This window comes from Vitis vinifera, chromosome 5 (genome assembly GCF_030704535.1).
Source record: "Vitis vinifera cultivar Pinot Noir 40024 chromosome 5, ASM3070453v1".
In the NCBI taxonomy this organism is placed as follows: Eukaryota; Viridiplantae; Streptophyta; class Magnoliopsida; order Vitales; family Vitaceae; genus Vitis; species Vitis vinifera.
Genome location: NC_081809.1, coordinates 1214150 through 1240035, shown reverse-complemented (window position 1 = coordinate 1240035; position 25886 = coordinate 1214150). Strand labels below are relative to the sequence as shown.

Sequence of the window (25886 nt, the reverse complement as noted above, 5' to 3'; positions counted from 1 at the left end):
ATGCCTAAAAAGTTCATGGACTAGGGGTAGGGTGTCATGCACGATTGCTCTTAAATTTGAAATGGATAGTGCAAATGATAACAATTAGAATAAGACTATAAGATGTATGATATATCCTATCAAAAAAAAAAAAGATGTATGATATAGAATGTTGTAAAAAAATTTGACCTATTCTCTTTGAAATTAATTGATTTTCAAATAAAATTATCAAAACTTGATCGGACAATTGTTATGAAAAACGCATCTATTAAATGCTTTGATGATTTAGCTATTATAAAACTTTTTAATATAAAATAGAACTATTAATTTATATACAGAATGTCGATTAGAATGATTGATTCGTGAATCCAAATGATGAATCAAAAGATTCTATGAAATCATGAAAGAAGGAAAGATCCTTCAAATATAGTTATATCATTACATTATATTAACAATTTCAAAAAAACCATTAATACTATCATCTTAGTATGATGACAATCAAGGAAGCATGTTCTCATCATTTAGGGGTTCATGACATCTCTTTTTTAAGGAAGCGATGAAGATTCGACTTTTGTTAGGAATAAGAAGAAAAGAAGTTGACCATAGATTATCGATAATCCTAAAATTGATTATTATTGGGTTTGATGCTTGAGCGGTTAATGAGGAAGGATTGTCAATTCATTTACAATATGTCTTTGTTGGTTCAAATCCAACTCAGCTCAATAATTTATTGATCCAACATGAAATGCTATAATCTATTTGTTTGTTAAAAATGTTGAATACAAAAGAACAACGAAAGTCAAATTTTCTACTACCCCATTTATTTGTGTTTGCCTTATTTATTTTGTTCTTACGAATTCCCATCTTGCTAATTATCTAGATTCATATGAGAGTATATGTAAATATAAAGTCTAAGAAAAGGAAAAGAGTAAAGAAAAAAAACTTCTTTCACTAAAAAATTGATTATCAATTGATTTGTCAATAATGAAAATATTCCATTATTTTAAGATTTTGAGATACTTGGAAACATATTCCATTATTTTTATTTTTATTTTTAAAATATTCTATCTTAATTATATAAAATAAATATTTTTTAGGACAAATTTGTCTCAAATACTTTTATAGGTAAAAACAAATAATTTAACATGTAATATCATAATAAATATGTGGTGTTTGTTTTTTTGTTTAATTTTAAGTAGAAACTTAATATTTAATAGTATTAAATATTAGGTTGTTTGTTTTTGTAGTATTTTATTTCTATTAAGTATTAAAAAGTAAAGAAAAACCAATATTTTTTTATTTTTTTTTCGAAAAAGTTAAATATTTTGATTTTTTTTAAAAGTTAAATATTTTGATTTTTTTAAAAGGTTTATAATAAATGATGAAAAAGTAGAAAAACAAACCACCTAAATTCAAAAAATAAATTATTTTAAATAAAAAGTAAAAAAAACAAACGCCCTCTAAACATTTTACTTTATTCTGACTTAAATTAAGATTTAGGATTTAAGACAAAAAGTCAAACATTACCTAAATCCATTTATCCATCTCCACAGGCAATAATTCGTACTGTGATAATTCAGCATTAAATTTTGGAATATTATTAACTACATTAAAGAGCAATAGAATGAGAAAAGAGAATATTACCCCCTTTCCATAGAAATTGCAAAGACAGACTAATAATTCTGAAACTTAATGCTCCATAGTTAACGACTAATAGAATGAGAGACGAGAATATTAAATTCTTTCCATATAAATTCCTCAGATGGAGCATTGATTATGGGCTTTCATACTCCATAGTTTGGACCTTATTATTAAGAGTCTCTTTCATGCTTCATCATATGTTATGGGCAACATTTCTCAATATTAACATCATCCAATTCAATGATAAATACCCCTGGTCCCCGTTACTCCATTCTTCATTTATTTCAATCTCCAACTGGTCTGAGATGGTGGAATTCTCATCCCTCCTAAACATGTTTAGGGATGGAAGTTTTGCAGGTTATTTGGGTTGCTTGGCCCGACCAGGCTCGACCCATTGGGATAAGTATGGAAATATTATAATTGGGAATGGAATGGATTTGGAAACATCTTCAAAACCTGAATTGGATTTGGGGTATGTACGTTTTCTACTAACTTACTCCAAATGTGAATTTTGAAAATTGTCCTTCAAATATTAAAAAAATAATAAAAACTTCTTCCCATAAAGAATTATTTTTCCAAACATTAGCCTTAGAACCCTTATGTTTGGATTCGAATCTTTCCCCACTTTGATTGCCCCATTTCTTCTTCCTCCCATACAGCAGTTAAAACTCATCTTTGAAATGAATTTCACGTTACTCTTACTTTAGTCTTAATCCTGAAAACTATTTGTAAGTAACGTTGAACTAATCGTTAGGCCTCATCATTTCCATCCATCGCCCAATCATATTTGTCATTGGTCCTAAATATGTGCAAAGTACCTAATTATCTAGAACATTGCTTGTGATGCCACTACAATTCCCCTAAGGGTGCTCTAACCTTTTTAAAATTATAAAAAAAAATAAAAGCCTTTTTTTCATAGGCATAACTTGATAAGAATGTCAAAGCCTTGAAATCGAAGAAGATGAAACAATGGATTTGTTAAGATTTTGGTTTGAGGATTGACCTTGAGAAGGGTTCAAATTCATGGATGATCTAGGGTTTAGATTTGCATTGATGAGACAAGGACAATATTTATTTGTAAATGAGGATGGCAACCCATTAGCCTACTTTACCTTGAATTTGGGATAAGGGTGTTCCATCTCAACCTACTCGAATTCTAAACCCTAAACATGTTTATTATGGAGAAAGATTTTATTTGAAAAAGAAATCTTTTCTTTTTTCCCAAACATAGTTTTCATAGAAGCAACCTTCTAAGCCCATGGCATTCATGGTTTAAAAATATCATCAAGTTATATTTGTTTCCACAATGATAGTCTAAAGTTTGACACATGAGTCAATATCTTGTGATTTAGTAATAACTTATGGAATTTGGATGTAAATTACTTAACTTGGTCAATTTAATCATTATTTAGAGTCGCAACACCGAGACTTGGGCCCATTGAAAATTAACAAAGAAAAAATTAGATAACCCATGTTTAAAATGTGCCCAAATAATTGATAACTATTTTTAAAAACTATTTTCCATAATGTGCCCAAATAAGCCCCTCGTCTTCTATCATATATATAACCCATGTTTAAGGTAAGTCATCCCAACTATGAATTCTCATCTATGGCAAAAAGGTAGCGCCATATCCCCATTTTCAACTAATAATGATGGGGCATGTTCCATTTTTGGATATAGCATGATACCCTTATTTAGAAAGTCTTAAAAATAATTGAAGTGTTTGATGGAATTCCAGAGTTATAAAATTCAACCACATCTAGTTGTGGACGAATGAGAGAGATGTCATGCAGAGAGATCAAAACAAAAACAGAGCACATCAACCACAAAAGAAACCGTTGGAGGCCCTCCAAAACAGAGACGCCATTCAATTCAATAACCTCCAATTTTACCTTCCAAACAACCTCTCCCCTAAAATGAACACAATGTTTTTCACTTTGAGATCTCCCAAAAACTCCATCAAAACTTCATCTCCTACAAGCTCCCTTTCCATATCCAAACAATTCAGCTTCTGCTCCTCCTGGAAACCATGTCTTCACCATTCCTTCAAGCCATTCACATTGCCTTTCTGGTCATTGTCTCCGTCTCCATCCCTGCATCCCATGCAGCACATAACAAATCCCCCAATCTCAATACAACAGTGTTAGATTCTCCTCTCTTGACGAAAAAGATTGGTGCCAACCACACGATCAAGGTCGATATCAATGGCAGAGGAGACTTCACTTCTGTTCAAGCTGCCATTGACTCTGTTCCTGAAGGGAATGGCAAGTGGACTATCATCCATATCAGAAAAGGGGTGTACAAGTAATTTGTTTCTTCCCTTTCCTTCAAACCAATTCTATAATTAAAAGAAAAAAAAAAACCCTTATTTTAAATTTCCCTAATGTGGAATGCTTTTTAATTGTGATTCACAGAGAGAAGGTTCACATACCAGAGAACAAGCCTTATATCTTCCTGAGAGGAAATGGGAGAGGCAGGACTTCCATCGTTTGGTCCCAAAGCTCCAAGGACAACATAGAGTCTGCAACTTTCAAAGTTAAAGCCCCCCATGTTGTTATCTTTGGTATCAGCTTCAAGGTCCGTTGCTTCTTCTCCACTGATCTCCATGACTCCATTGATAAAGATGGTTGATTAGATTCGATTCGATATTAATTCTATGTATACGGTTTTACAGAATGATGCTCCGACCGGGGTCGCCCAGACCTCACAGAACCAGTCAGTGGCAGCATATGTGGGGGCGGAGATGGTAGCATTCTACCACTGCTCCTTCTACAGTACCCACAACACTCTCTTTGATTACAAAGGCAGGCACTTCTACCACAACTGCTACATCCAGGGCTCAGTTGATTTCATCTTTGGCCGCGGAAGATCCATCTTCCATGTGAGTTTTAAGCTTTAACGCAATCCAAAAAAACCCCGTCATGATTCTTGAAACTGTGTTTTTGTTCTTAATCCTCTCACTCTCTGGGTGAACGCAGAACTGTGAGATATTCGTGATTGCAGACCAAAGGGTGAAGATCTCAGGATCCATCACAGCTCAGAACAGGCAAAGTGGAGAAGATAACAGTGGGTTTGTGTTTGTGAAAGGGAAAGTGTATGGCATTGGAGGAGTATACTTGGGTAGAGCCAAAGGCTCCCATTCTAGAGCGGTTTTTGCGAAGGTTTATATGTCTAGGACAATAGTCCCGCAGGGCTGGACCAAATGGAGCTATACTGGCAGCACCGAGTAAGAAAAAATTAAACCTTAAACCCAAAACCCATCTTCAATCTTCTTTTTATGAACAACTTATCAGATTATATATTGACTGTAAATTGGAACAGGAACCTATTCCAAGCGGAGTACAAATGCTATGGACCAGGAGCAGAAACAGAGAACCGGGCTTCATGGTCTTTACAGCTCACTGATGAAGAAGCTGCTCCTTACCTCTCCGTGGACTTCGTGGATGGCCAGAAATGGCTACCGGCATGGCTATGAAGCAGATGATCGATTAATTAGCCAGGAATGTATTATCGGAAATGATTGTTAATTTTATACCAACTTACACCTCTTCTTCTTTGCTCATACGCTCACATGAAGCTTTAGATACTCGATCTTCTGTGTTCTTTTCAATTCATTCCTTTATTAAACAAAAATTAATCTTTCACTTTATGATTACTTTGATTATAACATTCTACCGTACCAAAGGATATCGTACCTAATATTTGATACCATTCATTGGAATTTAAGATATGGTCCAAGTTGTTGATAATTTAAATTAAAAAAAAATGGTTTCAGTTTTGTATGTACCCTAATCATATTGTTAGTACCTTCGGTCACTTCTCATACCTCGGTTTTTCGTTTTAGTCACATTTTGATTTAATTAACACATGTTGAAATAGGAAAAATTTAATTAAGGCATGGAAAAGGTAACTATCGAACTTTCAATTTTGGTTGTTGAAAATACATATTAAAATTTAGATCATGATAGGATCAAAGTACAAAAGATTAAAATTCAAGACATAAAAGAATGAAATTAAGATATAAAGAAACGAGGATTTAAGTATATATACATAGTATGATTTAAATAATTGTATTTTTTGGGAACCGACCAAGTCCAAATAAGGTTGAAGGCGTAACGAAAGACATCTATCAATCAATTAGGGTGTAGGAATTGCAAATATTATTGAAACAAAATCATGGCATAACAAATATAAAGCAAGATAATGATTTTATTTTATTTTATTGCATGGGATAAGCGAGAGGGTACGTTCGAGTCCTAGTGGACTTTATTCCAATAATATTGTCCATGCACAAACCACAACGGCTCAAGCATGGTGTACTACGTCTTATGTCACAAGCTTTACTTAAACATAGATTTAAAATCCACCGCCAGAACCACCACCAAAGCCTCCACCCCCACCAGCACCACCTCCGTGACCACCGCCAATCCCTCCTCCGGAGCCGCCTCCACCCCCGAATCCTCCTCCAGCACCCCCACCTGATCCACCTCCAAAACCCCCGCCAGCACCAGCTCCACCTCCAAATCCTCCTCCAGCTCCGCCACCTGCCCCACCTCCAAATCCTCCACCACCACCCTTGCCGCCTCCGAACCCACCGCCAGCACCTCCACCAGACCCGCCCCCACCGCCAAATCCTCCTCCTGAACCACCACCAAACCCTCCTCCGCCACCCTTCCCACCTCCAAACCCTCCTCCACCACCTTTCCCACCTCCAAACCCTCCTCCACCACCTTTTCCACCTCCAAACCCTCCTCCGGCACCACCTCCGCCGCCAAATCCTCCTCCACCACCAAGCCCTCCACCAGAAAACGAATCCTTCTCCAGCTTTCTGGCTTCTGCCATTCCCACGACCACCAATACCATCACTACACCCATCACTCCCACATACTTAGAAACTTTTCCCATCTTTCTATCATCCAAAAGAAGAATTACAAGAAAAGAAACGAGCCTAGAGGAAAAGATAAGTGATTGGGATGATTAAAACTGAGTAGAGAAGAATGTTATTTATAACGGTAATGCATACTTGATAGCATTAATGCATGTAGTTGAAGAGTCTTTGTCTGCATTTGAGATATGGATTACCAAGTCCAAACGCTCAGAATTCAACTCTTTATGAAAATGAGTGTTGATTAATAGGCGGTGCGTATCTCATAACTGTATTGACCTAGCCCTCAACCAACCTTATTTAGTAATACAAAGCCCCACCACCTCTCATTTGGATCACTTCTTCTGCCCTCCAATTCATAGCTTTATCCAATTTCAAATCAAGCGTGCCGTGTCAATTACACCATGCAAAAATGCTTTATTTTTTATGGACAATTTTAAAATAAAATTGAGGGAAAGAAAATTATTTTTTATTTTTTATTTTAAAAAAATTGAAAAAAAAATTGCAACCAAACACACCCTTACTAAATCAAAGCTATTTTTTATTTATTTATCTTCTCTTTTCCTTTTCAATTTTTTTTTCTCACTCATCTTTATTTTCCCTCTACCTTCTATTAACCAACTCAAAGCTACTTCGGCATTGGGCTCAAAATTGGGAAGACGGCCTGGATTATTCCTAGCCCAAACAATTCTGGACTTCGGCCCATTATTTAAAGCGATTGAGTCTGGACCTCTTCTTAGGCTAAGTTTGACTGAAATCTGGACTTGGGCCGATATATGTAATGGAGATGGCCCCTTAACCATAGTATATAATAAAGTGTGATATTGCCCTAAAGTTTTGGGAGAGCTGTGAAGAAGAGATGGAGGTAGCAGATGAAGGAATCGATCGGGTAGTGGATTCGAAGGACTTGCAACAGCAAAGCAAAGCCCTAGACAAGCTCACTGATCATGTGGAAGATCGCCAGCTGGATTCCACTCGTGTTCAAGAGGTTTTTTTTTTGGTTAATTTTGCTTTAGTTCTCCATTTGGTTGCTGGGAAAATGTGTGAATGGAAAAAGAAAAAGCAAGGTCTGAATATTAAGAAGTGCGTGGTTTACCGTTTACTTGAATTGCGGTTCTATTTTTTAAAAGCAAAATTTTAAACTTTTAGGGTTGTTTGGTATGAGAATTTTTTTCCGCCTTCGGAAATAGAAAAAGAAATTGAAAAAGGACACGGAAGATATGTTTGATAACATGATTTCGAATATGAATTTTTTTACTAAAAATTAGTCATTTGTGGAGAAAATACTGGAGTATAAGGAAGCAAACTCTTTTAACGATGGGAATCGATTTGAAAATGAAAATATTCTCTTGGTTCATTTTCGAAAATGAAATTGGTTGTAAATATAATATATTTTTTTCTGTTAACAAAAAGGGCCCTGTATCATTTTCCTTTTTCCCTTAATTTTCTCATTAATCAAACTGATGGTCAGAATAACTTGTTATCTCTACCTATAATGGGTTGCCCAGCTTACAGATCATTGAACTTGGGCTGAGGATGGTGAAAACTAGTAGAAAAATCAAAGTGAATTGCATGTTTGCTTAGATTATATATTTCTCATGCTTGCTCACAACTGTGGTATGATTGTGACAGGCCATGGCATCAATTGCAGCATCCGCAGAAGCAGACTGGAATGCCATGAGAATGAGGTGAGCTTTTGCATCTTACTAAGCTGCAGCTAATATTCTTATAAATGGATTTGAATAATGTTGTAACAATTGCTCTGGAACTGTTTGTAATGTTGAATGTTTGATGTGATACCATGTTAGGGATCTTGAACATAAACAGTTAATCTCCTGAATGATACATATTGCAAACAATTCTTATGTTTACTTAGTTTTCTTTTTTAAATGAGACAATGTGAATCTTAACCCTCGTTTCTCAAGGTCTATGCTTCAACATTTCTGGAATTCTTGCTTAAGGCTAGAGAAGATCCAAATGGATTTCCTTTGGGGAGGAGGATCCCTAGAGAAAAAGCCACACTTAGCAAAGTGGTTGATTGTTTGTAAGGCCAAGTCTAAAGAGCGTTTGGGTGTTAGATCTCTCTTTGAACAACAAAGCTCTTCTTTGCAAATGGAGTTGGTGTTATACATATGAAAGAGATATTCTTTGGAAGAGGCTTATAGGTGACAAGTATGGGAAAGAAGAAAGGGGGTGGTGTTCTTATGGGGTAAGAGATACTTATGAGTCAGCTTATTGAAAGGTATAAGAGAGGAATGAGATCTTTTTTATAGTAGAGTCTCATTTTCTGTGGGTAATGGGAGAAGGTTGAAGTTTTAGAAGGATAAGTGGTGTGGTGAGGAGTCTTCATATGTTTCCTTTCCATCCTTATTTACCTTCGTCGAGTTGAAAGAGGTGTGGGTGACAAATTTATGGATGCGAAGTGGTGGACATTGGAATTTCTATTTCGCAAGGAATTTTAATGGAGGATTAAGTAGTATGGAGGGGCACTAACCATGGAAGCTTTTCAGTGAAAGCCCTTTATTTTGTCCTGGATCTAGATTATGTCATTCCCTTTCTATTAGGGATAATTTGTTTATTTTGTCCTGGATCTAGATTATGTCATTCCCTTTCTATTAGGGATAATTTGGAAACCCTGGATTTTGTCTAAAATGAGCTTTTTTGCTTGGAAGGCCTTTATGGGTATGGTGTTTGACTTTGGACCTACATCAAGGAAGATGTTGGTCATTAGTCAATAGATGTCTCTTTGCAAAGTGGAGGGAGAATCCATTGACCATATTCTTCTTCATCATGACATATCTAGGATTTTATGTTAGTTGTTCTCATTTTTGGTGTTTCTTAGGTTGTTTCTAATATGGTCATGGAGGCTCTTTTAGGGTGGCATGATTCTTTTGTAGGAAAAAGGTGAAAGAAGGCATGGATAGTCATTCACTTATGCATTTGGAGAATCCATTGACCACATTCTTCTTCATCATGACAAATCTAGGATTTTATGATAGTTGTTGTTCTCATTATTTGGTGTTTCTACTATGGTCATGGAGACTCTTTTAGGGTGGCATGATTCTTTTGTAGGAAAAAGGTGAAAGAAGGTGTAGATGGTCATTCTCTTGTGCATTTTTTGAATTGTTTGGAGGGAAACAAAACCGAAGATCATTTGAAAATAAGGATAAGTATGATCAAAGGCTCAAAAGCACTTTCCTTAATAACCTCTACCTGTGTCTCAAGGTGTACATAGATGAAGACTCTAATGCCTTTAATTAATTTTGTAGATTGGTTGGGATATTATTGAAGGAGGGGGTAGATTTTTATTTTCCCTTTTTTTTCCTTTACCTCTAGGTGCTTATCATATACATCCTATGTACTCTGGTGCGCTAGTTCTTTTAGTGCTTTTATTATTCTCTTTTATTTGCCTATAAAAAAATAAAAAACACATTTCTAGCATTCTTGCTTGCAGCACATATTCTCCTTTTGAGAGATTTCATGTGGGTAGGCTTTGCTAGATGACATGTTACAATAATTCATAGTTACATGCTTGAAAAGACATTGTTACAAGCATTAAATTGTACTTAGGTCAGGTTATTTTCGCTGCTATTTGGGCTAGGTTTGCTCTGATATATAAATTAAATGGATGAATAAGATCTAATTACCTATAAATAAAAAAAAAGATGAATAAGACCTAATCAGTATCAAAACCATTTGGACTACTTTAAATGCATAGTGGATTTAAAAGAAAAAAGAAAAAGAAACTGCACTGGAGATGATATGGTAGATTATAGCAATTAAGGCTGAACACACGGGAGCATGCCCAAGCACCAATGACCAAGATCACAAGCCTGAGATGAGCTTGTCAGGGCTTGGTGCAGCTATTTACACCTATATCCTGATGACATCAGAGGACATATATTAGTATTTATATTTGGTATAACAAGATGCATGTGTTCATGATGGAGGTAAAGATATTAAATTACACACTTATGTTAGGCCTAAATACAGGAAGTGATAGATTTTGTTATTATGATTTATTTAAGGGTCATTATTAATTATTGATAATGTTTTACTAGAAGGATTGCTTTCATGTTTTTGGTCCCAACTTATGAAAATGTTGTCATGGAATTCTAGGCTTTTTGGGTGCAACTAGTTTTGTTTATGTAATTTTTCATGTTGATACTAATTCAGTTTTGGGTGCAATTAGTTGTGACTGAAGCATGAAGCTTATGCAAGGGCATTGATTTTCTTTCCTCTTTGGCTGTCTGAACATTTCTTCAACTGCTGCTATTTTAAATCAATGTGTTTCAACAAACATGGATATCTATGTGGTCGCAGGGAGAAAGAATTAGCTGCTGTCAAGATCAATGCAGCCGACGTTGACATAATTGCAAATGAACTAGAGGTTGGTTTCCTCCCATCTCTCTGCCTTTTTTGTCATGTAATCATTCCTAGACATTTACTCGTTCTTTACTGTAACATTGAGAACAGTTGGACAAGAAGGTGGCTGAGAGAACCTTACGTGAACACAAAGGTGATGCTGTTGCTGCCATTCGGTACTTGCTTCGCTAGATAGCTGTTGGAGTGAAAATTTCTTGTTTCTTTTTTTTTTTTTTTTTTTTTTTCTCAATCTTGATTTTTGCATGTTGAATGCAATCCAAATATAAATGATGAATACATAGCCACTCTCTGTCAGCTGAACCAATTCAAAGCCCAAGTGTGCCTATTGGAATGTGTCTGCTTAGTGTCACAACATATATCTGACTTTGCATTTGTGAAGTAGCAAGAGAGCTTGATACTTGGAGTCTTGGACATGCCTTTAAGGAACTAAGTAATGACTAATGAGGTTTAACTACTATTTAAGTAATGGAGTCTTGATGCTTTAAGTAGCAAGAACTAAGTAATGATGATCTATAATGGATCTGTATATCTCTCTGTTCTGAAAAAATGCTGTTGCTGCTTTAACTACTATTTAATTCAGCAATGCGGGATTGAGTGCCACAAGCTAGTTGCTCCCACTTGGATCATGAAGAGTACAAAAAGCTTGTGCCATTGGTTGAGTGAAACAAAGTTGCATGAACCTCTTGGCCCATTATTTGGGGAAACAGCATTTACCAAATGGAAAAAGACGGGGGCACTATTTAATTATTTTTTATCAAGCTCCCTTTATTTTGATGCTAAAACAGTGAGTTTTCACGTAATATTTTGTATAAAGTTTACAGTGCCTACATTTCCCTGGGCACCAAACGAGCCCCAACCCTCTACAAAGACACAACTGGTTCAGAAAAGAATGAAGCTCCGGGAAAATTTACCAAAAAAAAAAAAAAAAACCCTTGGACAGATCATGCCAGGAAAGATTACAACAAAAATGAAAGCGAAGAATACGTCATACGAAGGAATTAAAGCAAGAGATTAATCTAACTCAGATAACCGAACAAAATACATTCGATGTTTTTTTTGTACATGGTTTTTTTTTCCGTGGATTACAAATGATTATAATAACATGAATTCAATTCAATCGCATGGGAACAGAAAGAGGTTTTTCTGGTGTCCATAAACAAACCTGCACTAACATAACACAATCCAACCCGACCAATCGCCATCAAAACTAGACAGCTCACAAAGTTAAGTACCACTCTCTTTGGCCTTTTCTTCCGCTGCAATGAGCTAGAATCTCCCTTCGCTCTTAGTGGCCCAATGCCAAAAGCATTTGCGGCAACTTGTGTGGCCATCTGCCTACCAATTGTGGATGTAAATGTTTCCAAAAAAGTGCCAATGATTCTGCTGGCAAATACTGTTAAGTGTAAATAGCAGGAGCAAAAAAGCATTGGCTCTCTACAACTCCTTTTGGGTGTTATCTCCAGCTGCAGCACGGGCTGCCTGAAATTGCATAGTTTGCTGTCTCAGTATATCTTTGAACTTTCCCAGCAATTCCTGGAATGTTGGCCTACTCCGGGGATCACTAGTTTAACAAAATTCTCAATCAGCACAATAGCTAACCGATAATTGCAAGAAAGACACAATGAGGAGGATTGTTCAATTTGTCCATTCAGTAACCCAATCTACAGATATTAAGCTACCTCCACTACTGAAATAACAAACATCTACATCTTAATATCTTTCAACAGTAAAAAGTTTCCAGAAATGACCTGAACCTTCTAGATTATTGTGGGATATTGATAATATTCAATTCCTGGGTTGGTTGGATAAATCGTCCAATTAGCTCTATCTAGGGTAATAACTTCTTTCCCCACTCACCCCACATTCATTTGATGACATTTGATGGCATGTACCAAACTCGGATGCTGTGGAGGAAGAAGTTATTGCTCTAATTGATGACCATTTGAAGTTGGATTGTGCAAGCATCCCAATCAACTATTCTGAATTACTCCTAATAATTTTACACGTATCCTTGTGAAGGTTATAAGTAGCTTTTCTAGATGAGCTAGTTAAGGTTGAAGGTAGCTTAGGCTAAAAGCTTAATCCATGGCTCTAGGAAATTTCAGTTAAAGCAGGCATTAAGCATGAAGAGAAGAAGCACCTGTGCCAGCAACTCTCAATTATAGAAGCCCATCGTAAATCCACTTCTTTTGGTATGTCAAGCCGTTGGTTCATAAAACCAACAGCTCCAATCACCTGCAAGCATCCAAAGCAAATTCTTACTGACATCATATATATGTAGTGCTGCAAAACATGCAATGCCCATAAAACTTTTGTTTTATTTTAAATAGCATAATGTAGATTCCACTCAGGACACCATCTCCACATCATCCCTAAAGCAAATCTAGTTTTGAGTACTTCAAAGGACTATTTTATCAAAGCATTAATATGAATTTACAGATGAAACAACTTCTTTCATGAATATTGTAAGTGATATAAACTTTGCATGAAAGAACTTAAGAAAGATGAAGGCAGCACTTGATTTTCTTTCTTTTTTTCTTTCAAATAGTCAAAATTAATTTTCAGAACCAGAAGAATACCTGCATTGTGTTGAGATTATCCCAAGGGATCTTCTCAGTGGCAAGCTCCCATAATATTACTCCATAACTATATACATCAGACCTAAATGTTTCCAAACAGAGATAGGAGAATATATGTTAATTTGACAAAGCCCGGAGATGTACAAAAGTAAACTTGAATCACACATATCACAGCCATGTTTAACTTTATTCCATCTTAAAGATTTAAGCCATACTTCTCATCTGAGGGTTCATTACGGAGAACCTCTGGAGCCATCCATTGAGGCTACAAAACAAGAAGGATAATTTGTTAAACTATTGAGAACTTGAATTATTGTTTAGATCATGCTCAAGTAGATCCAATTAAACGGAAGAGGTAGTGAGTGCCGGTTAGTACCGTTCCTTTCCCAGTCTTTGTTGTGAGATATGTTTCATGTTTGAGACGTGATAGACCAAAATCACCAACCTGTTGACTCAACATGAAATGAAATCATGTTAAACCTTAACTCAAAAAATAAAAAAGAGGTTAAAATGTAAAATACAATCACAATGGATATATTTGCATACACCTATAAGGTTTGTTGCCCAACAAAAGAAGAAAAATTGGATAAATAATTAGAAGCAAAGGCAGACCTTCACAGTCCAGTTTCTATCAACTAGAAGATTTGAAGACTTCAAATCACGATGGATGATAGGTGGGTTGAAATGATGAAGATAGTTCATGCCTTGTGCCTGTACAGAAGTTAGAGCAATAAAAGGTGTACTTGTATGAGAAATTAACTAAAGCAATTATACAAAACAAATGGAAATCAATACAATTGTACCATTGGAATGAGTACCCTTCACTGATTGTCAGCTTGAAATGAAAATTGTTTCCGTTTTACTAAGATTTGTGTCTTCTTTTGTTAGATGCCGTTTAACAGATATCTTATATTTGAATAACCAAAAAAGTAATCATTTCCATATAGCAAATGGATGCTTAATACTCACTATATCCAAAGCCATGTGTACACGTCGTCTCCAATCTAGTCTGGATGTGTTCCTTTGGAGTAACCGAAATAAACTTCCACTGCATTATAAAAAAAAATGGATATATAAGTGAATTGGCCCTAACATTCTGAGAAACTATTACATGATTATAAGCAGCCCAAAAAAAGAAAATCAAATATGGCCAATTTTACAAGGCAAGACACATGAAATAAGCTTGCTTGAGAAAGTTTTCAATCGGAAAGCAGAGAACACACCGTGGAAGGAACTCAGTGACAATGCATAGACGCTGAGGTGAAGTTACTGCACCCATGAAGAGCAGAACATTTGGATGTCTAAGCCTTTTCATGAGAGATACCTTCATAAACAAAACCAAACACTGATATCAGTGTTAACAATAAAACCTATTAACATGCAGTCCCTGCTGCAATTTCAAGATGCATAAAATATAGCAGAATGATTACAATTCACCATAAGGCAGGAGGAAGAAGAAAAAGAGATCCTTGTCTGCTTTGAAGGATCTATTCCAAAAAATTATCTAAAATTCCAAAGCCATGCAAAAATCATTCTGATTCTTTTGGGACAGCCTCAGAGGTTATTCATTATTGATTCAAATGGGTGTCTAAAAACATAGCCACCTGCTGAGAGAAACTAGAGATCCTATGCAGCTCTAGAAGTGAGTTTTGTACCACCATTTTAGAAGCATCTAGAGGGCATTAGTGTCAGTTGCATGTTATTTGCCTGTTCTTATGTTTGGCAGTGCGTTATAAGCTATGGTTTGATTCTTGAAGGTCTTCTTGTCCTTCATTGTATCTTAAATTTTCCTCAATAATTTATATTCACATGTTTTCTTACATAAGAAAAGAAATGAAGGTTTGCCTCTCCTTCATCGGCACAAGCCTTTCAACCTATAACCATAATACTCCCTCTTACTAAGGTCAATGATATTTGTTGCAGATGACTAAACCATCTCAACTTTCTCTCAGCGTGTTAAGATACAACTTTGAGCGTCTATTGAGAGCATAGCAAGCGCATGTGTGGAGAAGGACAGGAGTATTGACCTAAAATCACCAGAAGAAGTCAAGATTGCAATGAAATCAATAGACCATGTAAGCGGATCTTGGAAGCTGACATGAGATCCAACATGTTTACACATGTAATGGCAAAGAAAATGCAGAACTAGGAGAATTGTCATTAAATAGGTTCAAGAATATCATTGGGAGAGTTCAGCTGTCCAATTAATTTCACTTGAGTTCCAAGTTCATGCAATCAAAATTGATTGATCCTAATAGCAATACACTAAAAATGTGCTAGCAAGAAAAAACCTCTTGTCTGAATGAAAGTATCACGTCATCTGAATATTCCTGCTTGGAGAACACCTTGATAGCAACATCCTGCGACAACATGAACATCATTCAACCAAACAAGAAGAATGTCCAAAACATTTTCTTTTGCCCTTCCCTTCTTCCATGTTCAAAGAAAGATACTTTTTTTTAAGGGAAAAAATGAAAACAAAGGTACCATCGTTTATGAGAACAAAAGGTAGTGCCTGCCCCTAGACCGTGCCTACACTATAACATGGGTTATGGAAGGTTGAGCAACAACACATCCATATAACGCGTAATATGTTAAACATGGAAAACCCAAATTTAGCCAGAGGATGGGAATACATCGAATGCTAGCAATTTGAGTCACATTTTATCCATATAATGCATAATTTATGGACATAAAGGGCTCAAACTTGGATAATTGAAGGTTGGCATTGCACCTTCTAACCTAATTAGGGTTCATGAATATCACATTTCATGCATCCTCTTGGCAATGAACTTATCAAAAGAAGAGCAGAAGCACATACTGATCCATACCAAAGACCATGATATACGGTTCCACAAGATCCTGCAGGAATAGTTATTGAACAAGATCAGCAAACAAATATTAGAATATTTGAAGCAGGAAAAGTGTTCTAATATAGATTAGAAGACAAGAAATCACAGGAACAAAGAAACAAAGAGAAACCTGCCCCAACACCAATGAATTAATTTGCAGTCAATAGCAAAAGAACTCATAAGATCGATAACTGGGTTTGTAGGCCATATCCCTTTGTTCACCTCATTAACATGTCTAGGAATACCCAACTTAGGAAAAATATAGGAGAATGGCTTCATGTTCCACTTGTAAAGTTTCATCCATTCAACCCATGATTTAACAGAACCATGAAAAAAAATGATAATTTCTGAAACTAAACAGTAATAAACATGCATATCATATTCACTGGAAAGATGGTTACCTTGCCCAATCTGTTCTCCAATAGTCAAGTCTTCCCACAAAATTTCATAATCCAAGCAGTCAGTTTCCATGTCCACTTTATTAACAGCACTACTGCTGGTACTGCCACAGCTACTTACACTGCTCGTGCTGTTAACATTAAATGAAGACCAGGACCCTGAAGCATCATTATTCCCGTGCCGATTACTTTCACTCACCAGGTTTTCGGTTTTTGCACCAAAATTGGGATTCTTTGGTTGGACCATGTCATTCTCATGATCATTCTGCAACCAGGGCCAACCAAACCGGTTTGTCTTTACCTCCGACCCTTCCCGTTCATTCCCTTTCCATGGCCATGACATAACTTTCTTGCCAATCCATGCCTCTGCCTTGGAGGTAATAACCCTGTGGATCCCAGGTTTCCCTTCATTCTCATCACCAGAATCTCTTAAGTTCTTTCCTGGGGACTTCTCATCAGCAGTTGCCTGAGAAAATATGCCAAAAGGAGATGGTGCCACATCTCCTCTGGGGGTGCTAGCTCCACTTGAAGTTGCATCCTCCCTATGGTCAGAGAAAGCTGCATCTGAGAAACCATGATCAGAATGATGACTATCTCCACTCCCACCCTCGCGAACCACATTGTTCTCCCCAGCCTTAATTTTCCGAACTTTGTTGCTCACCTTGGAAGCCTGTTTTGGTGGATCTAGCAATTAATAAATAAACATACGATATAAATAAATACAAAAATACAAAAGTGTAGTACTAACCAAATTTGATATTTTGGAGGCAATTGCAGCTTGAATAGGCTGCTGAGGATCAAGACCAAGCTTTGCCGAAGCACTACTGCTTCGGGAACGATTATAGCTCGCATTAGCTTCTGATTGCCTCTCATTGGACATTGCAACTCTTATTTCTTGAAAGGGCTGCGAATCACTAGATACGCAAATAATCCCAATTAATGTACCATCATCATCATAGAATGGAGTGTTGGTAGCAACGGCTAGAAACCTCTCCCCCATCTTATTCTTCACAGGGAACTGCCCAGTCCAGCTCTCCCCCCTTGATACTCGATCCACTATATTATTAGCAATAGCGTAGTCCTGGACATCCGATAGGAGCTCAATGGCCTGCTGACCGAGGGCTTCTTCAGCTGAATAACCATAAAGTTTTTCAGCAGTTCTATTCCTGTAACACAGATATATTCCCAAATTAACATATGGAAAAAATCCACATCCAAAAACCCAAATTCAATCTCTAATTCAAATTGCAGGTTCAGAGTTTATCGTTTGCATCACAAACTACAATTGGCCAACAACTTCAGATATGACAAGAAAACAAACTAAACCCGTATCAACAGATCAAGTAAATGAGCATCTGGATGTGCAAAACAAGCCAAAATCCAATAACTCACCAATAGATTACGCGACCATTGAGATCAAATATATGAATTGACTGCCCCATGCTCTGCAAAATATTCGAATACTGCTTATCATTAAATTTGTAAGCCGCCGGGCCACCACCACCGCCGGCAGTGCTTGAAGGATCACGACTTCGGCTCTCCCTCTGCAACGGCGACGAATGCCGGAACGACGCCGACCCCCTCCTCCACCCCGCCGGTCCGTCGAACCCACCGCTTCCCTTTCTCCATGACGATGTCGCCGGCGACGAAAACCTCGACCTCTGTGGCGATGTCGAGTGCGACCTCTGATGCCCATGGTCCGATTTGGGTCCAGAAACCATCAGCTTCGACATCTCTTCCTTGAGATGCGCATGACCCGCTTCCAGCTCTTGGATCTTCCTCAGCAGCTCTTCAGCTGGAGGCGTGTCCATGGCCAACAAAGCCCAAAAACAAACAATACCCACCTCACAATTTCACGGGAAATGACCAACCGTGACCTGAAAATGAGACACCATAATCACAGATTCACGAATCTCATTCACTCGCCCCCTCCCCTCCCTCCCTCTTTCCTTCCTCTGTCTTCATGTCTGTGTTACTCTCTGTACAGTCAATTCTTGGAATTGAAGAATGAGAGATTGAAGGGTCAAGAAGCTCTCTACTTTCGCTCCCTTCCCCTTTCTATCTTCTTTCTCTTTTTAGGTTTTTGGATTCTTCTCTCTCTGACTCTCTCTCCTCTCTCCTCTTTTGGGCAGTTTGGCAATGGTGTCTTCTCCCTCTTTCTCTCTCATCATCATCTGAATCTAACTATTTATACTTTGAGACCACAGTTTCCCCACCCCCACGCTCCACCAACCCGCGTGCAACATCCCACCCAATCAAACCCCACTGCCCAAGTTTCCAACCAACCCCGTCTGGCGCGTGGAAAGCAATGCAAACCATACCCCGTGGGAACAAGCCCGGGGTTTACCTTTCCATTTTCCGTTAAAAAGGCCCCTCATTACAAGGGCACTATCCCTATATTGCCGCCCCACTTTCTGCTATTTCCAGCACCGCTTTTTATTAGAACTAAATTTTTCTGGTCTGAGTGGGAGGGGAAGAAAAGGCCAAAACGACACCGTTTTGTAGTGGTTGCCAGTTAGCACTGACAATGTCACCATATGGGACAGGGGCTTGAGTTAGTGGGCAAGCATTTTCTTCCTCTTCTTTCCCTCGAAAGTGAAGCCATCCATATTTTAATAAAATTAAAAATAAATAAAAATTAATAGACGGGTGTTAGTCTGCTGGACACATAACTTATTTTGAAATTGTAAGACTTGGGGTTCACCTATCTTATGGTCAAATGACTGTCACTTCCATATGTGCATCTTCTTCTAAATTTGGGTTTGATGAGAAAATCTCTATGGGTAATTGGATAAGAAAAAAAGAAGGATTTATGTGTGGTCTAAAGCTGTCCAAATCATCAAGTATAGGTGGGTTTTGGGAAGGATTGTGGAATACCATAGAAAAGGAGGAAGAAGCCTTTTCATGTGTGTGGTTGGTCATTGTTGAGTAAGACTCTTAACTTCCTTCTCTCTTCCATGGCTAAATTTGTGGAAGAAGGAAGCTCATACTTTAAAAGCACCCCTTTGAGTTTTGTTTTGACCTCATTTCATGTTTGGAAAAGACCAATTTTGTTCAGAAAATAGTCTTTATTGTGCCAAACTCTTTTTTAATACAAATTCAGTTCATATAATTCATTTATATTTGGAAAACCAAGAAGATTTATGTCTTTTCTTCAATTCATTTTATTAGCAAAATTTTACATTAATTAAATATTTAAAAAATAATTTAAGTATTATATTTACTAAAAATATTTTCAAATCATAGTAAAAATATAAAATTATTCGTATAATAAAATTCATTACGTTTGTTTTTAACTTCTTATATTATTAAGACTCTTCTATAACCTCAATAAATAACACATCATTTATAAATTATAGATGTGAGTGTAATTGATCAAATCACCTAAAAACCTCATAAATATTAACATATTTTTATTGAAGTTCTCGGGACATATTAACTATTTTTGTAATTTTATCTCATTTAATAAGCATGAGTCGTGTAATTGAAAAGTAATGCTATTAATACTAAAAATTAACTTTGTAAACAACTTTATACATCCATCCACAGGGCACCTTCTTTTCTTCTTTTTGAAGTTCGTACATATCCAATGCTTTTCTCTTTTTTTCTTCTCTCTTAATTTTATTTTCACTTCAAAGTTTCGAAGGAAGCAAGAGGTAAGAGGCACACCTTGTTTTCTTCCTTTTTGAAGTTCGTATATATCCAGTGTTCTCTCTTTCTTGCTTTGTCTTTCCCAGTTTCACCGCTGGAAGCAAGCAAGAGCCAAGTTGGCATCAACCCCCTCTATGGCTCTGTCTCCCACATTTTGTTTGCTTTCACTCACACAATTTTAAGTATGACAGGGACAATGAACAGTATAAAGTTCTAATTGTTTTCAATGTCTATGAGAGTGGGAGAGAGCGAGAGGAATCAGAAGATTGATGGTTCCCTTAATGTTAATTTTACCATAAAAGAAAAAGATAGCAAGCTGTAAGGCTTTAGGAGATGATGTTCACCCACCATTTTTTTTTTTTTCTCAAAAGAAAGCTAAGAGAGACCCGGTTAGTTGACCAGGGAAACTAGCTTCTTGGGTGGTCACATAATGCCTATCCTAATTAATACCTTATTCAAACTTCAAACTTGTGTTGTTTAATTGTTTTAAAATAATAATTAGATAACGACATCGCTGAAATGCATACAACTTATTTGGAATTGCAACTTCTGCTTCTAGTAGGATTAGAAGCAACCACTTTGTTGTATAATTGATTAGAGTCTTGTTAAAGTATCAATTAAGTGGGATGCGTCAAATCATATCACAGTTATACTTTAGGCTAGGCCTAAAAGGTCCTTACGGTTTTAAAATGTATTTATATAATTAAGATAAGTTCATACATATATAGTATTAAGAATTTTTCCTCTTATCTGATATGAAATATCACAATCACCCTCAATACAAACATAAACATCTTCATTGTTACACACAAGATTTTAAGATCAAACAGATATACACCTATTGTGAGGCAAATATCTTCCATATCAATATCGAGAAAAAAGTTCATAACACTATATATGTGTAGGCTTCTCTTAACTGTGTAAATACATTTTAAAATTGTAATAGTTTCTTAAATGTACATAGGATAATATTTACACACTTAGAAGTAAATTATTATAAATAGTATTGAAACCAATCCTAACTCTAATGTGAGAGTTTGTTTGACTTCATAAAGGTGTTTCTTTGTTTATCCCACAATCTTATGGGACACAACAAAGATGTCGTGTCAACATGGGGAATGAATGACAAACCATACATTGATACTATATATGTATGAGTTCCTCTTAACTTTATAAACATGTTTTAAAATTATGAGAAACCTTTTGAAGTACGATAGACAACATCTACATAATTGGAATCGGATTATTACAAATGATATCAAAGATAATCCTTGACCCTGATTTAGGAGTTTATTAGGTCTCACAAGAGGTGCTTGTATGCTTAACCATGTAATCTAGGAGACACAATAAGAACATTATATTTGTATAGGGGATGATTGTGATCTCACATTGAATAAGGTAAAAAGTTTTTAGTATTATATATATTGTTGAAAGAGAGAGAGAAAGGAGAAAAACCTTATTTTCATTCATATATTTTTACTTACAATTGAGAGATATATATATATACAAGGCTAGGAGTCCTAACTACCATACATATGACCTATATTAATAAGGAAAGATAGTATACTATACATACATTATATTCAACACTCCCCCTCAAGCTGGAGCATATACGTCATATGCACCAAGCTTGTTACAAATATATTTAATCCTAGGACCTCTGAGAGATTTAGTGAAGATGTCTGCTAGTTGATCATTTGAATTGACAAAACTTGTAGCAACACATCCTGATGCGATCTTCTCTCTAATGAAATGACAGTCAACTTCAATATGCTTGGTCCTTTCATGAAAGACTGGATTGGATGCAATATGTAATGCGGCCTGGTTATCACAGATGAGTTTCATCTGTTCATCCTTTCCAAATCGCAACTCCTGAAGAAGATGTCTCAACCATATGAGTTCACATGTTGCCAAAGCCATAGCTCGATACTCGGCTTCAGCGCTAGATCTGGCCACTACATCTTGTTTCTTACTCTTCCAAGATATTAGATTACCTCCAATAAAAACACAGTACCCTGAAGTGGAACGTCTATCTGTGGGTGAGCCAGCCCAATCTGCATCTGTGTAACCAACAACTTGAGTATGACCTCTGTTCTCGTACAATACACCTTGGCCTGGTGTACTTTTGATATATCGAAGAATACGGATTACGGCATCCCAATGGCTATCACATGGTGACTGTAGGAATTGACTAACAACACTCACAGGAAAAGAAATGTCTGGACGAGTAATGGTGAGATAGTTCAATTTACCTACGAGTCGTCGATATCTCCCGGGGTCTCCTAAAGGCTCCCCCTGTCCTGGTACAAGTTTGACATTCGGATCCATAGGTGTGTCTACCGGTTTACAGTCTAACATACCGGTTTCTTCCAGGATGTCTAAAGCATACTTCCTTTGGGAAAGGACCACACCAGAACTAGATTGAGCTATCTCAATTCCCAAGAAATACTTGAGTTTCCCCAAGTCTTTGGTCTGAAAGTGGGTAAAAAGATGTTGCTTTAGTTTCTGTATACCATCCTGATCACTGCCTGTAATGACGATGTCGTCCACATAAACAACCAGATAAATACACTGCCCCAAGGAGTTATGATGATAAAAAACTGAATGGTCTGCTGTACTGCGAAGCATGCCAAACTCTTGAACAACAGAACTAAAACGGCTAAACCATGCTCGAGGAGATTGTTTCAAGCCATATAGAGAACGGCGTAACCTGCACACTAAACCAGACTCCCCCTGAGCAACAAAACCAGGAGGTTGCTCCATATAAACTTCCTCGGCAAGATCACCATGAAGGAAGGCATTTTTAATATCCAACTGATAAAGAGGCCAAGAACACATAGCAGCCATGGAGAGAAGCAAGCGGACAGAAGCAATCTTGGCAACAGGGGAGAATGTGTCACCATAATCAGAACCATAAACTTGAGTATAGCCTTTAGCAACTAAGCGGGCCTTAAGGCGATCAACCTGACCATCAGGACCAACCTTAACTGCATAGACCCAACGACAACCAACTGTAGATTTACCAAGGGGTAAAACAACAAGATCCCAAGTGCCATTAGAGTGCAGAGCAGCCATTTCATCCACCATTGCCTGTCGGCAGCCTGGATGGGAAAGAGCTTCATGGGTGCTCTTGGGAAGAGAAACAGAGGATATAGCAGAAACAAAAGCAGAATAGGGTGAAGATAATCGATGATAACTCAAAAAATTGTAAATAGGATGAGGATTACGAGTAGAGCGAGTACCTTTCCGAACAGCAATGGGTAAGTCATTAGGAGAAGGCAGAGCCGGGGCAGGTGAAGCCGAAGGGATAGGAAGTGAGTCAGCAGGTGCCTCAGGAAAAGGGAGAGGAGCAACGACACGAGGACGACGATGATAAACCTGAAGTGGTCGAGGGGGCATAGCTTCAGGTGGGGAGACAATGGGAATGGGCAAGACTTCAGAAACAGGAAGAGACTCAGAAGTGGTGGAAAAGAAGGGTGAGTCCTCAAAAAAGGTGACATCAGCGGAGATAAAGTACCGATGAGTCTCAAGGGAATAACAACGATAACCCTTCTGAAGTCTGGAATATCCCAAGAAGAGGCACTTCATGGCTTTGGCGGAAAGCTTGTCCTGTCCAGGAGTGAGAATATGAACAAAGCAAGTACAACCAAAGACACGAGGAGGAAGGAAATAAAGTGGTTGGTCAGGGAAAAGAAGGGAGTGAGGAATCTGATCATGTAAGACAGAGGAGGGCATACGATTAATCAAATAACAAGCGGTAAGAACAGCGTCCCCCCAAAAGCGAAAAGGAACGTGACTATGGAGGAGGAGAGTACGAGCTGTCTCAACAAGATGTCGATTCTTGCGTTCAGCTACCCCATTTTGTTGAGGAGTATGAGCACAAGAAGACTGATGAAGAATCCCATGATGAGACATAAACGAAGTAAATTGGGCTGAAAAATATTCCCTGGCATTGTCACTGCGTAACACACGAATAGAAATATTGAACTGGGTTTGGATTTCAGTATAAAATTTCTGGAAAATTGAGAATAACTCAGCTCGATTTTTCATTAAAAATAACCAAGTACATCGAGAATAGTCATCAATGAAAGTGACAAAATACTGAAATCCTAAAGTAGACGCAGTCCGACAAGGACCCCAAACATCAGTGTGAACAAGCTCAAAAGGAGACTTTGCCCGATTATTCAAACGCTTTGGGAACGAGACACGAGTATGTTTCCCAAGCTGACATGACTCACACGGAAGCGACGACAAAGTGGAAAAACGAGGAACCATCTTCTGGAACTTGGAGAGACTAGGGTGGCCCAGACGATTGTGAATGAGGAGAGGAGCATCAGTGGAAATGCAAACTGCAGGAGATGAATCTGAGGTGAGGTGATAGAGGCCTTGAGACTCACGTCCTATGCCAATCGTCTTCCCCGTACTCCGGTCCTGCAAGGTCACAAATTTATCAGAAAATGTAATAGAGCAATTAAGAGTATGAGTGATTTTGCTGATGGAAATAAGATTAAAAGGACATTCAGGAGTATAAAGGACAGAAGTGAGAGGTAGAGAAGGCAGAGGAAGGGCCAAACCAATACCTTTAGCCACAGTTTGAGAACCATTAGCTAAGGTAACAGTAGGTAAATCAGAGGTAGTAGTAATAGAGGAGAAAAGATCCTTATTACCAGATAGGTGATCAGATGCTCCAGAATCTAGAATCCAGGGTCCAAGAGAAGATGTGTGGGTAAGGCAGGCAGAGGCATTACCAGGCTGGGCAACAGAGGCAATAGAAGCCTGAGATGTCTGAGATGCGGAGGAGCTCGGAGGCTGAGGCAACAGAGAATCAGAGGACTGGGCCATATGGGCAGTGCGAGGAGGTCTTCCATGTAACTGATAGCAACGATCGCGAGTGTGGCCAAGTTTATTGCAATAGGTGCATTGAGGACGTTGGCCTCTACCTCGGGTACCACTGCGTCCTCCTCGAGAGGTAGTTTGAGAAACTAACACAGAAGAATCTGAAGCGCTATCAGATGTCAAAGTCTGAGTGGACGAGATACGCAGGAGGCGAGCAAACACATCATCCAAGGACGGAACTGATGAACTGCCAAGAATCTGATCACGAATAGGCTCAAGATCCGGACGGAGGCCAATAAGAGTAAGAACCATGAAGAACTTGTCAAGTTGTGTTTGTTGAGCCCCAACATCAGGAGTAAGAGGCATCACAGTCAGGAACTGCTCCTTAAGAGAGGCAATCTGACCAATATAAGTAGATAGGTCCAAGTCCTGTTGGCTGAGATGGACAATAGCAGAAGCCACCTTATAAAGACGCTGGATATCATTCGTGTATAATCCTTTGGCCTGAGTCCAAAACTTAAAACAAGTTTTATAGGCCTGAAGATGAAGAAGAATCCGGGGATCAACCGATTGCCATAATACACTACATAACTGTGCATCTATCTTCCGCCACTGTACGCGGTCAACCTCAGGGATATCTGCCTCCTGGGTAACCAAGTGATCCTCATATCCTTGACC

General features: G+C 37.7%; 4 protein-coding genes across 5 annotated transcripts; 2 read left to right on the top strand and 2 right to left on the bottom strand.

The window, feature by feature from the left end:
• Positions 1-3514: 3514 nt before the first annotated feature.
• Positions 3515-5160, top strand: LOC100267053 (probable pectinesterase 67). The gene is made up of 5 exons (XM_002272903.5): positions 3515-3925; positions 4036-4198; positions 4296-4502; positions 4600-4847; positions 4943-5160. Exons 1-5 carry the CDS (start codon positions 3651-3653, stop codon positions 5094-5096), a joined length of 1047 nt encoding a protein of 348 aa, XP_002272939.1. The 5' UTR covers positions 3515-3650; the 3' UTR covers positions 5097-5160.
• Positions 5161-5977: 817 nt separating this feature from the next.
• On the bottom strand, positions 5978-6526 carry LOC104879221 (glycine-rich cell wall structural protein). Its single transcript, XM_010651294.1, has one exon. It carries the CDS (start codon positions 6524-6526, stop codon positions 5978-5980), a length of 549 nt encoding a protein of 182 aa, XP_010649596.1.
• Positions 6527-7148: 622 nt separating this feature from the next.
• On the top strand, positions 7149-11358 carry LOC100251666 (uncharacterized). The gene is made up of 4 exons (XM_002278439.4): positions 7149-7494; positions 8139-8194; positions 10830-10896; positions 10983-11358. The coding sequence occupies exons 1-4, from the start codon at positions 7366-7368 to the stop codon at positions 11061-11063; spliced, it is 333 nt and encodes a 110-aa protein (XP_002278475.1). The 5' UTR covers positions 7149-7365; the 3' UTR covers positions 11064-11358.
• Positions 11359-11903: 545 nt separating this feature from the next.
• Positions 11904-18890, bottom strand: LOC100256793 (uncharacterized). 2 transcript variants are annotated; one of them, XM_002278324.4, is made up of 13 exons: positions 18114-18890; positions 17470-17887; positions 16725-17391; positions 16293-16333; positions 15763-15831; positions 14695-14795; positions 14441-14519; positions 14084-14182; positions 13848-13916; positions 13687-13736; positions 13472-13553; positions 13033-13127; positions 11904-12453 (listed from the first exon to the last, which is right to left on the bottom strand). In XM_002278324.4, exons 1-13 carry the CDS (start codon positions 18530-18532, stop codon positions 12327-12329), a joined length of 2316 nt encoding a protein of 771 aa, XP_002278360.1. In that variant the 5' UTR covers positions 18533-18890; the 3' UTR covers positions 11904-12326. The 2 variants fall into 2 exon arrangements, with proteins under 2 accessions (XP_002278360.1, XP_019075483.1); XM_019219938.2 differs by lacking the exon at positions 15763-15831.
• Positions 18891-25886: the final 6996 nt, after the last annotated feature.

What these genes read in the sequence shown, in the direction of transcription:
- LOC104879221 (XM_010651294.1), bottom strand. Translation starts at nt 6,526, where the DNA reads ATGGGAAAAGTTTCTAAGTATGTGGGAGTGATGGGTGTAGTGATGGTA.
- LOC100256793 (XM_002278324.4), bottom strand. Translation starts at nt 18,532, where the DNA reads ATGGACACGCCTCCAGCTGAAGAGCTGCTGAGGAAGATCCAAGAGCTG. An exon ending in AATGGTCGCGTAATCTATTG is followed by an intron (nt 17,888 to 18,113) that starts GTGAGTTATTGG and finishes TCTGTGTTACAG; the next exon opens with GAATAGAACTGCTGAAAAAC. An exon ending in AATGAACCCTCAGATGAGAA is followed by an intron (nt 13,554 to 13,686) that starts GTATGGCTTAAA and finishes GGAAACATTTAG; the next exon opens with GTCTGATGTATATAGTTATG.
- LOC100251666 (XM_002278439.4), top strand. Translation starts at nt 7,366, where the DNA reads ATGGAGGTAGCAGATGAAGGAATCGATCGGGTAGTGGATTCGAAGGAC. An exon ending in ATTCCACTCGTGTTCAAGAG is followed by an intron (nt 7,495 to 8,138) that starts GTTTTTTTTTTG and finishes TGATTGTGACAG; the next exon opens with GCCATGGCATCAATTGCAGC. An exon ending in TAATTGCAAATGAACTAGAG is followed by an intron (nt 10,897 to 10,982) that starts GTTGGTTTCCTC and finishes CATTGAGAACAG; the next exon opens with TTGGACAAGAAGGTGGCTGA.
- LOC100267053 (XM_002272903.5), top strand. Translation starts at nt 3,651, where the DNA reads ATGTCTTCACCATTCCTTCAAGCCATTCACATTGCCTTTCTGGTCATT. An exon ending in ATCAGAAAAGGGGTGTACAA is followed by an intron (nt 3,926 to 4,035) that starts GTAATTTGTTTC and finishes TGTGATTCACAG; the next exon opens with AGAGAAGGTTCACATACCAG. An exon ending in GCGGAAGATCCATCTTCCAT is followed by an intron (nt 4,503 to 4,599) that starts GTGAGTTTTAAG and finishes GGGTGAACGCAG; the next exon opens with AACTGTGAGATATTCGTGAT.